Raw genomic sequence first — 13,825 nt, 5'->3', positions numbered from 1 at the left:
AATAGCGTATTGTCTGTGTGTGAAAAGGAAGGGGTGAACATTCCTTATGAGTGAATTTGTGTGTCAGGTCTCCTGCCATGGCTGGAGGACTCTTCGCAATAGAAAGAGAATTCTTCTTCGAGCTGGGCCTCTATGATCCAGGCCTTCAGATTTGGGGAGGAGAAAACTTTGAGATCTCCTACAAGGTAAACTTTTAGATATAACTTCTAGAAATTGGTTGTGGTCTCAATTGAAAATTGTACTCGATTTTCTTTTTTCTTTTTTTTTCTTCACAGAAGTTTGCATAAAGGTTAATTATGTGTTCCTAAGTTTGTTTTAAAGGTATGGTAGGTAATTTTGGAGAGCTAGCTTTGAAAGCATGAGATCCCACCCTCCCTTCAGAGCGTCTACAAAGCCACACCTCCTCCTCCAAAACACATGAACGCTTACAGCAAGAAGCAAACAAAAGCGTCACGAGAGACTGCGTTAAATCACCTCATGTCTCAAAGCGCATTAACATCACAATAATAATGAACATAAAAAAACGTAAAGCACTGACCTATATCACCTGACTGCTGCAGGTTCATTTCGCCGTTGATCGTGTTGCCATTGAAACGTATAAATTTGCATCAAGAACCACTCCGACAATAACATCACAGGTTTCGATCTCTTCCAAATTACAGTAGTTATGGCGTTAACATAGCATGAGCTTGTTGTTTTGGTTCAGGAGGAACTGTAAAAGGTGGCTGCTGTTTCTGTTGCGGTGCTCGGTGACTGACATCTGTCTAATTCGTAGCATGAAACGTGCTGATGTTGTGTGACGTCTGCACAAGCAGGGTGTGCAGAGGTATGCAAATACATATGCTAACAGGCAGATATGACATCCTATCATTGCATTCGGACCGAATAAACAAACATTTTATGGTCCTACACCATCCACAGACAAGATATATACATATAAATACATTTACACCACTTAACTTAGTGATTACTATCAGGATGTAAAGAGACTTTCAACCAGCATAAAACTTTTTTTTTTTTTTTATCTGAAACAAAGAACCTACCCTGCCTTTAAAATCGTAATGAAACGGAAGTTGTGATAGTCTTTTCTTCCCTATTGTGATGCATTTGGGTAAGTGAAACAAAATGTTGGGTGGGACTTGATGAATTGATTGGTTGGTTGTATCATTGTGGTTCTCTTACGAGAGGTCTCTCGTACTGCGTAAGATATCTTACGCTAGGGCAAAATCCTTTTCCGCGAGATATTGAAGCCAAAAATTATCCTTAATTTTGTAATAATGCAAAACGCGTTGCAGCAGCAATGCAGACTTAGGCGAGACAGCTCGCGCGCCTATTGGCTGCTCTGCGGCAACTGCAGCAGCCTATCGAGCGAGGCCTGGCGTGACGTCAGACCCAATCAGGGCACTTCGCGCCCGCTGCGTCACTTCCCGCCGAAATGGGCGTGGTCTAGGCCTATAAATATCGCTCGCAGGCAGCTATTATCTGATTTTTCATCCTTCAAGCGAAGCACACGCATCGCTGGAGCTGGATTAGAAGCCGCGCCGTCGAGAGAGAGCACCTTCAGCGGGACGAGTCACTGAAGTCGCTGGCCGCGCCGCCTTCCTGCTGCGCTTTCCGGCGCTTATATCCTTCTCTTTTATTACACTGTATTTCTGTGTGTGTGTGTCGCCGCCGCGACACACATTCTAAAAGAGCTAGCGTCTTTTTAAAGATGCCTTCCTGCGGCTCGTGCAGAGCCACACTCAGCGACGGGGACCGCCACGTGATCTGCGTTTCCTGCCTGGGTGAGGAACATGCAGCTCTCGCGCTCGCTGACGGCGGATGCCCTCACTGCGAGCTGATGGCAATGGCGACTCTGAGGACTCGCCTAGCCGTCTTCACCGAGACTGCTCCCCCGCCCGCCGCGGCGTCGCGCCGTAAAAAGCGCCGTGCCCAGCGGGCCCCGGAACCCTCCCTCAGCCGCCAAAGCTCGCCGGTTCGCCCGCTTGCTTCCCCGGCTTCTTCTGTTTCGCTTCCTGACGGACAGCGGCCGCCGTCTGCCGCCGCTTCCGTTGATATCGCGGATGAGGAAGCCCTGCTGGGAGAGGATGATTCCTGCTCTATCCTGGCGTCAGGCAGTGAGGATTGGGCGGGCTCTGAGGACCCCGCACCCCCTGCCCGCACGTCGTCAGGCAAGAGAGCTTCCATTGAGACGGAACTTATGCGAGTACTCGCACAGGCCGCGGCGAGCCTCGGCCTCGAGTGGTCTTCGCCTGAGCAGCCCGCTCACAACCGGCTGGATGGATTTTTCCTGCCTGGGGAGCGCGCTTCGCCTGCGTCCAGACCGGCGCCTTTTCTTCCTGAGTTACATGAAGAAGTCGCCAAGTCCTGGAGCGCCCCCTATTCTGCTAGAGTGCGTCCTGCTGTTTCTTTGGCATTCTCCGCCGTTGACGATGCCAAGAACAAAGGATACCTCTCGCTGCCGGCGGTTGACGAGGCGATAGCGGCCCACTTATGCCCGCCCTCCGCTGGACGGCGCGCTAAGCCGGCCCTGCCCTCTAAAGCTTGCCGCACGACGTCAAGCCTGCTCCGCCGCGCTTTCTCCGCCGCCGGGCAAGCTGCGTCAGCGTTGCACACCATGGCAACGCTCCAGATCTTCCAGGCCTATCTCCTCCGTAAGCTGGATGAGGAAGGACCTGACGCGATCTGCGTGCCGGACTTAAGGAGTGCCACGGACCTCGCTCTTCGTGCTACTAAGTCCGCAGCACAAGCCATTTGACGGACTATGGCTTCTCTCACCGTGTCTGAGAGACATCTTTGGCTGACGCTCTCGGAAATGGCCGAGTCTGAACGCACCGCGTTCCTCGACGCCCCGCTTTCCGCCACAGGCCTCTTTGGATCCTCCGTCAAGGACTTCGCGGAGAGATTCGCAGAGGTACAGAAAGCGTCTCAGGCTATGAAGCACTTCCCCCCGAAGCGCTCCAGCTCTGCAGCAGGCCGTGCGAAACCGTCTGCTCAGAGCTCACAGCCACAGCCACCGTCCACTGCCTCCACCTCACAGCGCCGCCAGGCCAGAAGCGCGAGACCGCGCTCCCGCTCATCCGGTCGCCGCCCCGCAGGACGTGGCTCGCGACCTAGGATCACGGTGAAGCCCGAGGCCCCGAAGTCGTCCTAGCACAGCTAGGAAAACGACGGTGTTCCAGTCCCGCTGCGGCCGGACTCACACCAAAGCTATTCGCTCGTCCAGTTCCAGAAAATGTGACTGTTCCAGTGTTTTCTGCAGCCAACAAGTCGGTTCTGTCACCCGCTTGCCTGCACACAAATGCCGTTTTCACGGCTACCCAGATAAATCCCCAAAAGAGTGTATTTTCTGGTGTCCCGGCCACGGCCGATGGTGTTTTATGTGTAGTAAGATTGCCCACTGCCCAGTGCCCATCCCTACACACAAGCACAGCCTGTCACACAGGGCTCGCGCACATAAAACCGACTCAGATCGGTTGCGCTTCAAACATGGTGAACGTGCCCACTACCCAGTGCCCACTAACACCACGTTATGCATGTCTCACGGTTTCTGTAAAAACGAAACCAACGTGCACTCGCTTCACGCAAGCGAACGATGCTTTCGGTGTGATAAATGTGCCCGCTGTCCCGCGCCCACATCCACACATAGACATGACAGTTCCCACGGGAACCGCCCAGCCCTCCCCCTCTTGGTTAACCACCGCAGAGGAGTCGAGCGCGGGCAATCTGCCCGCTGTCATCAGCGCGCCCCATGCCTCAAACGTCACGAGCGCCACGCTTGTGTTACAGCACACCGAAGCTTCTCCATCGCTGAGCGAGCGGAGCGCGCTTCGTATTCAACCCCTAGCTATCCATGCAGACGCATGGGCAAAGCTACCCGGGGTTTCGAAGTGGGTGCTGAACATTATAGAAAGAGGCTATTCGCTGCAGTTTCGCCGACGCCCTCGCCGCTATGTGGCGCGCGTCGAGACCACGGTAAAAACAGAAGTAGCACATCTACTTCGAGCCGAAGTGACGAAACTATTGAGCAAAGGGGCCATAGAGCCTCTTTCTCAAGATCAGAGCGAAGGAGGGCTATACAGCAGATACTTCCTGGTACCGAAAAAGACGGGGGTCTCAGACCCATACTAGATCTAAGGCAACTGAACAAAGTGCTTGTGAAGCGACAGTTCAGGATGCTCACGACCAGGCAAATCCTTGTGCAGATTCGCCAAGGAGATTGGTTTGTGTCAATAGATCTGAAAGACGTGTATTTTCAAATACAGATAGCGTCACGTCACAGGCGATATTTGAGATTCGCCTTCGAGGGCCAGGCATATCAGTACACAGTCCTGCCGTTCGGTTTGTCCCTAGCACCCCGTACATTTACGAAGTGCATGGATGCGGCGCTCGCACCCCTCAGAATGAGAGGCATGCGAGTGCTGAACTATTTGGACGATTGGCTGATTCTAGCGCAATCTCGCGCAGTGCTCATAGAACACACGACCATTTTACTCGATCACCTCGAGGATTTGGGTCTGAGTGTCAACTGGGCGAAGAGCTCCCTGTCACCCAGTCAGAAAATATCTTTCCTGGGCACAGAACTGGACTCACTATCCATGATAGCGCGACTATCACAACAGCGCGCGGTAGACATTCGACGCACAGCGAACTCTTTCCGCTGCGGCGCGTCTGTCCCGCTCAAGAGATTTCAGAAGATGCTAGGTCTCATGGCCTCAGCATCGTCAGTGCTCCAGCTGGGTCTGCTCCGCATGCGCCCGCTGCAGTTTTGGCTGAAAGCGCGAGTCCCACGCGAAGCGTGGGCACCCGGTTTGCTTCGCCTCAGGGTCAATCAGAAATGCGTTACAGCTCTGAAACCCTGGAAAGCGAACGACTGGTACCAATCAGGTGTAAGCCTGGGGACTTCCTCGAGGGTGAAAGTGGTGTCCACGGACGCGTCCACCTCAGGATGGGGAGCGCTGCTCGAGGGCAGACCGTTCTTCGGCCAGTGGTCAGAACGGGAGAAGCTCCTGCACATAAACTGCCTCGAAATGCTGGCAGTAGACAACGCGCTGACGCGTTTTTGTCCCCAAATAAAAGGTCACCACGTCTTGGTCCATTCGGACAACATGTCTGTGGTGTCCTACATAAATCGCCAGGGCGGCATCAGATCCGAGAAACTGTACAGGCTGGCAGAACGCCTCCTGGTATGGGCTCAGTGCAACCTGCGCTCGCTCAGAGCAGCGCACGTGCCAGGGATCTTGAATATAGGACCGGACAGACTGTCCAGGAACAATGTTCCGGCAGGCGAGTGGTCTCTACACCCACAGACAGTCCATCTGCTGTGGAAGAAATTCGGCAGAGCGGAAGTGGACCTGTTTGCGTCTCAAGAAAACGCTCACTGTCAAGAATTTTTCTCCAAGAGCAGGAGCGCGCTGGCCCATGTGTGGCCCCGCCGCCCGCTCTATGCTTTTCCCCCCGTCTCTCTCCTGCCTCAGGTGATAGAACGGATCAGGGAAGAAGGATGCTCAGTACTGCTGGTAGCACCGTTCTGGAAAAACCAACCTTGGTTCCCAGCCGTGATGCAGTTAGCAAGTACTGCCCCGTGGCCAGTACCAATGAGGAGAGATCTCCTCTCACAGGCCCGCGGCTCGATCTGGCATCCTCACCCGGAACTATGGTCCCTTCATGTCTGGGCCATCAACGGGTACATGTTGGACTCCCTAAAGGAGTATTAAACACGATCACGCAGGCTAGAGCTCCGTCTACAAGACGACTCTATTCTTCGAAATGGTCGGTGTTTTCGGGCTGGTGCACAGCCCGTGGTGTGTCACCCACAAACTGTGGTGTGACGGAGGTGCTTTCCTTCCTACAAGTGCTGTTGGATGGGGGCAGGGCCCCCTCCACGCTCAAAGTTTATGTGGCGGCTATAGCAGCGTTCTCAGAAACAACGCTTGGTCAGTCAATAGGAAGGAATGATTTAGTCATCCGCTTCCTTAGAGGGGCTAAGAGACTGAATCCTCCCAGACCTCCCTCAGTCCCCGTATGGGACCTTTCTACGGTTCTGGAAGCCATGAAAGGTGCGCCATTTGAGCCTTTACAGTCAATCGATTTGAAACACCTGTCTTTCAAGACGGTGTTTTTGCTGGCTCTCGCTTCAGTGAAGCGCATAGGGGATCTGCACGCGCTCTCTGTGAGCGCGGCGTGCATGGAGTTTGGGCCCAATGACTCAAAAGTTATACTCAAACCTAAGCACGGTTATGTTCCAAAATCCCTCAACACACCGTTTAGGGCGCAGGTTATCTCCCTGTCAGCCCTACCGGTCCCTGATGAGGAAAGAGACGCGAGCCTCCTTTGCCCAGTCAGGGCATTACGAGCTTATGTGTCTCGCTCGTCTGTTTTCAGACAGACGGAGCAGCTCTTTGTTTCGTTTAGCGGACATTCTAAGGGACTAGCCGCGTCGAAACAGAGCCTATCCAGATGGATAGTTGATGCTATAGCGCTGGCATACGCCTCCAAGGGCATGCAGTGCCCATTGGGTGTCAGAGCGCACTCCACGAGAGGCATGGCCTCTTCGTGGGCCTGGTCAAGTGGGATTGCCTTGCAAGATATTTGTATGGCGGCAGGCTGGGCCTCCCCGTCTACATTTATAAGGTTTTATAACCTAGAGGTTCCCGCCCTGCAGGCCAGGCTGCTGTCGGTCTAAATTACCAGTATTATCTGACCTGATGCGATCAGCTCAGAATGCTGCGTCTGCTGAGCACAGCTCAATGTTCGACAGTATAAAGCTGGGCAAACTGTGTAAGACCCACATTTTCCCCATCAGTTCAGGCCGTACCCCGCCCTGTCTGTATGACGAAATTCGCGTCCCATCGACGCTACTATATGTGGAAAAGTGAGGCTGCACCCCTCCCTCTTCCCGGACTCCCTGTGAGTTCCCTGAGTGATTGTGCACTATATGTACCCCGGGCTTTCGCTCTTGGGTCTTTGGTGTCAGATCTCAGCATGCACAGCGTTTTACATTGGGTCCCCTAGCGTAAGATATCTTACGCAGTACGAGAGACCTCTCGTAAGAGAACGTACTCGGTTACTAACGTAACCTCGGTTCTCTCTAGAAGAGGGAACGAGTACTGCGTATCTTGCCGTGCATGCACACGCTCTGGTTGCTTCGATGATGAAAAACCAGATAATAGCTGCCTGCGAGCGATATTTATAGGCCTAGACCACGCCCATTTCGGCGGGACGTGACGCAGCGGGCGCGAAGTGCCCTGATTGGGTCTGACGTCACGCCAGGCCTCGCTCGATAGGCTGCTGCAGTTGCCGCAGAGCAGCCAATAGGCGCGCGAGCTGTCTCGCCTATGTCTGCATTGCTGCTGCAACGCGTTTTGCATTATTACAAAATTAAGGATAATTTTTGGCTTCAATATCTCGCGGAAAAGGATTTTGCCCTAGCGTAATATATCTTACGCAGTACTCGTTCCCTCTTCTAGAGAGAACAGAGGTTACGTTAGTAACCGAGTACGTTTGCTATTACTGTGATCTCATGCAAGTGACAGGTTGCCCTCGAGCTGGTAAACACATCATCACAGAAGAGAACAAGAGATGGGTTATAAGAGGGAGGGGTTATAAGTTATTTTGATTAAAGATAAGTAAGGAATAATTGACGACAGTTTTTTCTAATAATTCAACGGCCTGAAGTCAATTATTCCGCTTATACTACAGTTACCACACCTCGAAACATTGTTCAGATTATGTATTTCAAGACGTTTGTAAAGTTTTTATCATTAAAACGCTCTTGTATGTAGGACTAATTTCTTACGCATCTAATCCCATGCCTCCGTTGCTAATTCCAAAACGTCATTTCAGAGTTAGTAACGGAGGTTTGAGCCGCTGATAGCAGACTAATGCTGGGGACACACGACTAGCTGACACATTCTCTGACTGTTTCATCGACTGCAGCAGATTTTAAACACCGACTTTGAACACAGACTGAACGTGCTGAACACGCGCGGGCATGATCAGTCAAAGTATCAAATTACATTCATAACCGGCCTTAAAGTGTGTTCCCGGCTTTATGCAGTTATTAATGCAGTTATTAGAGAGAGATGTTGCATAAATGAGACAGAAAAGCATGTGCGTCAATATTATTATTTATTAATTAATTCAATCGTTTTAATTAATTCGTTAATTCTTTTTTTTTTCTATTATTGACAGATGACAGTAGACTAGCCAAATAAATTAAACCCAAAGCCCTTTTAACAAGTAGGCCTATCAATAATTATTTATTTGTTATTATCTGCAATAAAAATCCGTGCTGCAGGACTATCCATTTATTTAGCCTATATTCAGTTTAATTTTCTATTGATTATAGATAGGACTTTATAGTTTATTTATTCAAATTAAACTGCATGTTTCTATTGATTGTGAAGCTAGACATTGAAAATTGCAGATCAAGCGCATGGGGCGAAATGCTTTTTCTTGTTATGAATTGTATCCTATTTTCCGTTATTACAGTTGACTACGCGAAGTGATATGGAACTGTAATGCGGTCAAGACCTGCCTGGAACTACTTTAGCCGTGCGTTTCCCTGAAAATAATGCACACCTTAGAACGTTCGTCAACCAATCAGATTCAAGCATTCAACGGCCCTGTAGTATAACATACAATAATGATGTGCACAGATAAAGAATTTATAATAACTACTGCGATATTCCATAAAATATTCCATATTTTGATTTAATGGTGACTGTAAGATTGATTTGATTTTGTTTGTTTGTTAATCTTTTTGAATGACATGGAAGTGACCAATCATAATCAGTATTCAGAACAGTCAGTTATTTCTGAATAATGATTTTTTTCAAGTGTGTAACACTTTGTAACTCAAACTGACTGCACAAACATTTTTCTTTTGTAGCCGTGCTTGTGTTCTGTCTTTTCAGCTGGCTCTACCAGCAGAATAATAAAACAATTTCTACTCAAATCAATACTTAATGCCCATGTTTTTAAGTAGCAAAAGTAAGGAATAATAATGTACAGTCAGAAATACAGTCATTATCACAAAATAAACTTCTTCAGGGTGATATTTCTTCTACATTAATTGCACCGAGCAACATAGTTAGCCAACTTGAGCAGTTTGTTTGTACGTGGACACTTTCTGAATCCCTGCCATGTGTGTGTCCTGTGTAGATATGGCAATGTGGTGGGCAGCTTCTGTTCGTGCCATGTTCACGGGTGGGGCACATCTACCGTCTGCAGGGCTGGCAAGGAAACCCACCTCCTGCTCATGTAGGCTCATCCCCCACACTTAAGGTCAGTTTTACTCTTTTTATTCTATAATCAGACCTTTCTGAATCTGAAAATAAAACTGGGTTAAAGCTATACTTCACTGATACACTTAAATCCAGTCTGTAACCTCCCTTCTCCTTATTGGCTGCATGTAGAACTATGTGCGGGTGGTGGAGGTGTGGTGGGATGAGTATAAGGACTATTTCTACGCCAGTCGGCCTGAGACTCTCACGCTGGCCTACGGGGACATCAGCAGCTTGAAAAAGTTCAGAGAGGAACATCGCTGCAAGAGCTTCAAGTGGTTCATGGAGGAGATTGCCTATGACATCCCTCTACATTACCCACTTCCTCCAAAGAATGTCGAATGGGGAGAGGTGAAAATATGTAGTTATTCAAGAAATGGAGAAAATGCAGTTGATTAAAGTGATAGTGAATGTTGTGGAATTTGTCATTATTCAGTCGCTTTTTCTTTGATAGATCCGTGGGTACGAGACCAGCTACTGCATTGACAGCATGGGCCACACCAATGGTGGCAATGTTGAGATTGGGCCTTGTCACAGAATGGGTGGAAATCAGGTATTGGGAAATGTTTTAGCAGCAGTACTTTGCTTTGACCGTTTTTAGAACAAGTTTTTGATCTCGTATCAATTTGGCATTTCTTCAGCTCTTCAGAATTAATGAAGCAAACCAGCTCATGCAGTACGACCAGTGCCTGACAAAAGGAGGAGATGGATCTGCCGTCATCATAACACACTGCAACTTGAATGAGCACACGGAGTGGAAATATTTTAAGGTATGTCACAACAGGTATCAAGAGATGACAATGAAAAAAACGTTTTCATTTATTAAACATGGTTAATGTTAAAATTGTATTATTATCTGTAGAAATGATCATTTCAAGTCTCTTATGTTCACCAAAGCTGCATTTATTTGATGAAAAATACAGTATAAACAGTAATATTGTGAAATATTATTACAATTTAAAATAACTTATTTTTTAATATATTTTAAAATGTAATTTATTTCTGTGATGGCAAAGCGGAATTTTCAGCATTATTACTCAAGTCTTCAGCGTCACATGATCCTTCAGAAATCATTATAATGTGCTGATTTTGTGCTTTTATTATCAATGTTGAAAACAGTTTTTTTTTTTTCAGGATTCATTGATGAATATCGTTTATTTGAAATATATGTATATATATACTTTTTTTTTTTTTTTTACTGTGTAGAAAAGTCCCTTTTGATCATTTTAATGCATAGTAAAACATAAAACTATCCCTTAGTTAACAAACAGTAACAATTTTTAATATTTGATAAATTAATACATTAATAATGTTGTAAAAATATTTTTTTTAGTTCATGATACCTAATTTATTAACTTTATTGTAAAGTGTTAGCAAGCTTGAATTCCGTACCTTTCTGTATCAATTCTTCAGTGAACTTTTCCAACGCTTCTGATTTCTCGTAGGATCTGCATCGATTCACACATATACCTACAGGGAAATGTTTGGATCGCTCTGATGTATTGCACAAGGTTTATATAACTGACTGTGACAACAGTAAGAGCTCGCAGAAGTGGGAGATGAACAACATTGTGGCAGTCTGAGGAGCTGGCTTTACTGTCTCAAATGTGCTTCAAGGAAAACCACTGACTACAGAAACATGTTTTACCTGTATACATGTGACTAATGAAGTTTTAGTCTTCGCCACAATAACTGAACTCTGATCATATTTGTTTTTTCTCTCCATTGAAGACAATGTTTACATCGGTTCATCCCCAGTGTCCATTGCATGGGTTTTTCTTTTGAATCTGTGGATTGGAGGGGTCTACCTAACAGAATGTTTTTATCTTTTGTAGAATGTGCACAATGTGTGCTGAGATAAATTATCTAATACCACTTCTGTTGCTGCTCCATTATAAAGTAAAGTTTGTCCATCAAGTACTGGGATGCATATATTTTTTTAACACTGGAACTTCGTTATGTTTGAGATGTCAACCTGCCACTTGAACTTTTTTCGTCTTTGGCACAATGGCACATTTGTTTGCCACATTCTATGGGTGAAGAATGGGAGTGGAAAGACAAGGGAAATGAGGACATGGGGTCAACAATTAAAAAAAAGGTGATACATTTATTTTTGTCTACTGCATAAATGTTTGGTTGGTTGAGGGAACATTTGTTTACTTGTTTGTGAAAATCATTGATTGATTATTCTATTCATGGCCAAAAATCACAAGCAAGTGGAGCAAAGTTATGTTTTAAGGGCGGGAATGATTGCAATGTGTACATTTTTGTTTGTTTTGTACAATGTAAATATGATTATTTCTAAATTAACATTTTGAGATATGGTGGGTTTCTGAATGAAGGTGTAAATATCTAACTTATACTGGCTGTTTTCTCAAGAAAATAAATGGAACATTTTTACCAGTATGTTACTGTATTAAAGTTTTGTTTTTTGCAGGTTATAAGCACTGATATTTCAACCATTTAGATGATCAAGGGAACATTTTTTGGTTTCCACATATTTAAAATGATCATTATATATATATATACACATACATACATACATACATACATACATATACAGTACCAGTCAAAAGTTTGGAAACATTACTATTTTTAATGTTTTTGAAAGAAGTATTTATGCTCATCAAGCCTGCAGTAAAAAAACAACAAATAAAAACACAGTAATATTATGAAATATTATTACAATTTAAAATAATGGTTCTCTTTTTTAATATATTTTAAAATGTAATTTATTTGTGTGATGAAAAGCTGAATTTTCATCAGCAAGTACTCCAGTCTTTGGTGTCTTATGATCCTTCAGAAATCATTCTAATATGATGATTTGATACTCAGTTATTATCAATGATGGAAAAAGTTGTGCTGTTTAATATATTTTTTTGGAATACTTTTTTCAGGATTCATTGAGTAAAACGTTAACAGCATTTATTCATTAAAACAGCATTTATTCAAAATAAAAACATTTCTAACAATATAAATCGTTACCATCACCTTTTATCAATTTAACGCATCCTTGTTGAATTAAAGTACTAATTTCTTTAAAAAAAAAAAAAGTTATTGTTCCCAAACTTTTGAACGGTAGTGTATATTGTTACAAAAGATTTCTATTCTAAATAAATACAGTTCTTTTTAACTTTTTATTCATCAAATAATCCTGAAAAAAGTATCTCAGGTTATAAAAAAAATATTAAGCAGCACAACTGTTTCCAACATTGATCATAAATCATCATATTAGAATGATTTCTGAAGGATCATAAGACACCAAAGACTGGAGTACTTGCTGATGAAAATTCAGCTTTGCATCACAAAAATAAATTACATTTTAAAGTATATTAAAAAAGAGAACCATTATTTTAAATTGTAATAATATTTCATAATATTACTGTTTTTTTTAACTGCAGGCTTGATGAGCATAAGAGACTTCTTTCAAAAACATTAAAAATGGTAATGTTTCCAAACTTTTGACTGGTACTGTATATATATATATATATATAAACTTCCAGCATAACTTCAAGTTATTAGTTGATAAATTGTTTTCTGAGTTTGCGAATTTTAAGCACCTCCCTTTAATGTAGAAGTTATAAGCTTGTTTGCACAGTGTTCTTGGAAAGTGCCTGCTAATGTGGAAGTGATCCCAGTATACTGTTCATATGCAGATTAGGTTGTTCAAGGCAGTAGACTGAGCTTTTGGATGCAGGTGAGCAGATGTCAAATGTACGATATACATCTATTGTCACTGCATAGAACAATACACCCAACCTATATAGCGGACCACGTGTCACATGACCAAGCAGAAGGACATCTCAGCCCAAACATAAATCATTAATGCACTTAATCATAACTCTGGTTACAGATAAAGTTACATGTGCATTTATGCCTCTTATTTTTCAGATCAAATTATTCACAGGTGAGATTAGCATTTCCTTCTGGGTAACCTGATAACCAACAATTAAGAAACAACCCTCTATATAAAGGTTTTTTGGTTCACCCAAAAATTGTAATTGTCACTACTTGCTCACCCTGCTCATGTTGTTCCAAATTTGTATGAGTTTCTATCTTCTGTTGAACACAGATGATATTTTGAAGAATGCTGTTATCCAAACAGTGGACAGTAGCCATTGACTTCCATAGTAATTTCTCCCTACAGTGGAAAATGGGTCTGTCACCAACATTCTTCAAAATATCTTTAGTGTTCAACAGAAGAAACTCATACAGGTTTGGAACATGACAATTTTTCATTTTTGGGTGAACCATCCCTTTAAGTCAGTAACAATTACACTCCATAGTTATGGTCTAACAATAGCATCATGGCCAGTCCACAAGAAACTAAGCCTAATTTAAAACACCACAATTTTAAGCTGTCTGCTTGAAGTAAAATAGTGCAAATAGTGTGTAAAACTGCCAAAGCTGAACAGTTTCAATTTAAACTAAAACACTTGGTTTAATACAATTTGCTTAGGCAATGATTAAATTAGTTTATACCTCAATGATATTTAATCAGCACCTGTTGCCATGAATAAATGCGGTCTGACAATATG

General features: G+C 44.5%; 1 protein-coding gene across 3 annotated transcripts in view; it reads left to right on the top strand.

Annotated features, from left to right (window-relative positions):
* The window catches only part of galnt7 (UDP-N-acetyl-alpha-D-galactosamine: polypeptide N-acetylgalactosaminyltransferase 7), a 28,177-nt gene extending 16,484 nt beyond the window's left edge, over positions 1 to 11,693 (top strand). For all 3 annotated transcript variants that reach the window (XM_082163435.1, XM_082163436.1, XM_082163434.1), the window contains 6 exons: positions 68 to 185; positions 9,166 to 9,288; positions 9,420 to 9,638; positions 9,742 to 9,840; positions 9,929 to 10,057; positions 10,733 to 11,693. In XM_082163435.1, coding sequence (XP_082019561.1) covers positions 68 to 185; positions 9,166 to 9,288; positions 9,420 to 9,638; positions 9,742 to 9,840; positions 9,929 to 10,057; positions 10,733 to 10,870 — 826 coding nt within the window. In that variant the 3' untranslated portion in view covers positions 10,871 to 11,693. The remainder of the gene's footprint in view (positions 1 to 67; positions 186 to 9,165; positions 9,289 to 9,419; positions 9,639 to 9,741; positions 9,841 to 9,928; positions 10,058 to 10,732) is intronic.
* Positions 11,694 to 13,825: the final 2,132 nt, after the last annotated feature.

This window comes from Leuciscus leuciscus (genome assembly GCF_965113295.1).
Source record: "Leuciscus leuciscus genome assembly, chromosome: 3".
In the NCBI taxonomy this organism is placed as follows: domain Eukaryota; kingdom Metazoa; phylum Chordata; class Actinopteri; order Cypriniformes; family Leuciscidae; genus Leuciscus; species Leuciscus leuciscus.
This window is presented reverse-complemented; position numbering and strand designations above follow the sequence as displayed.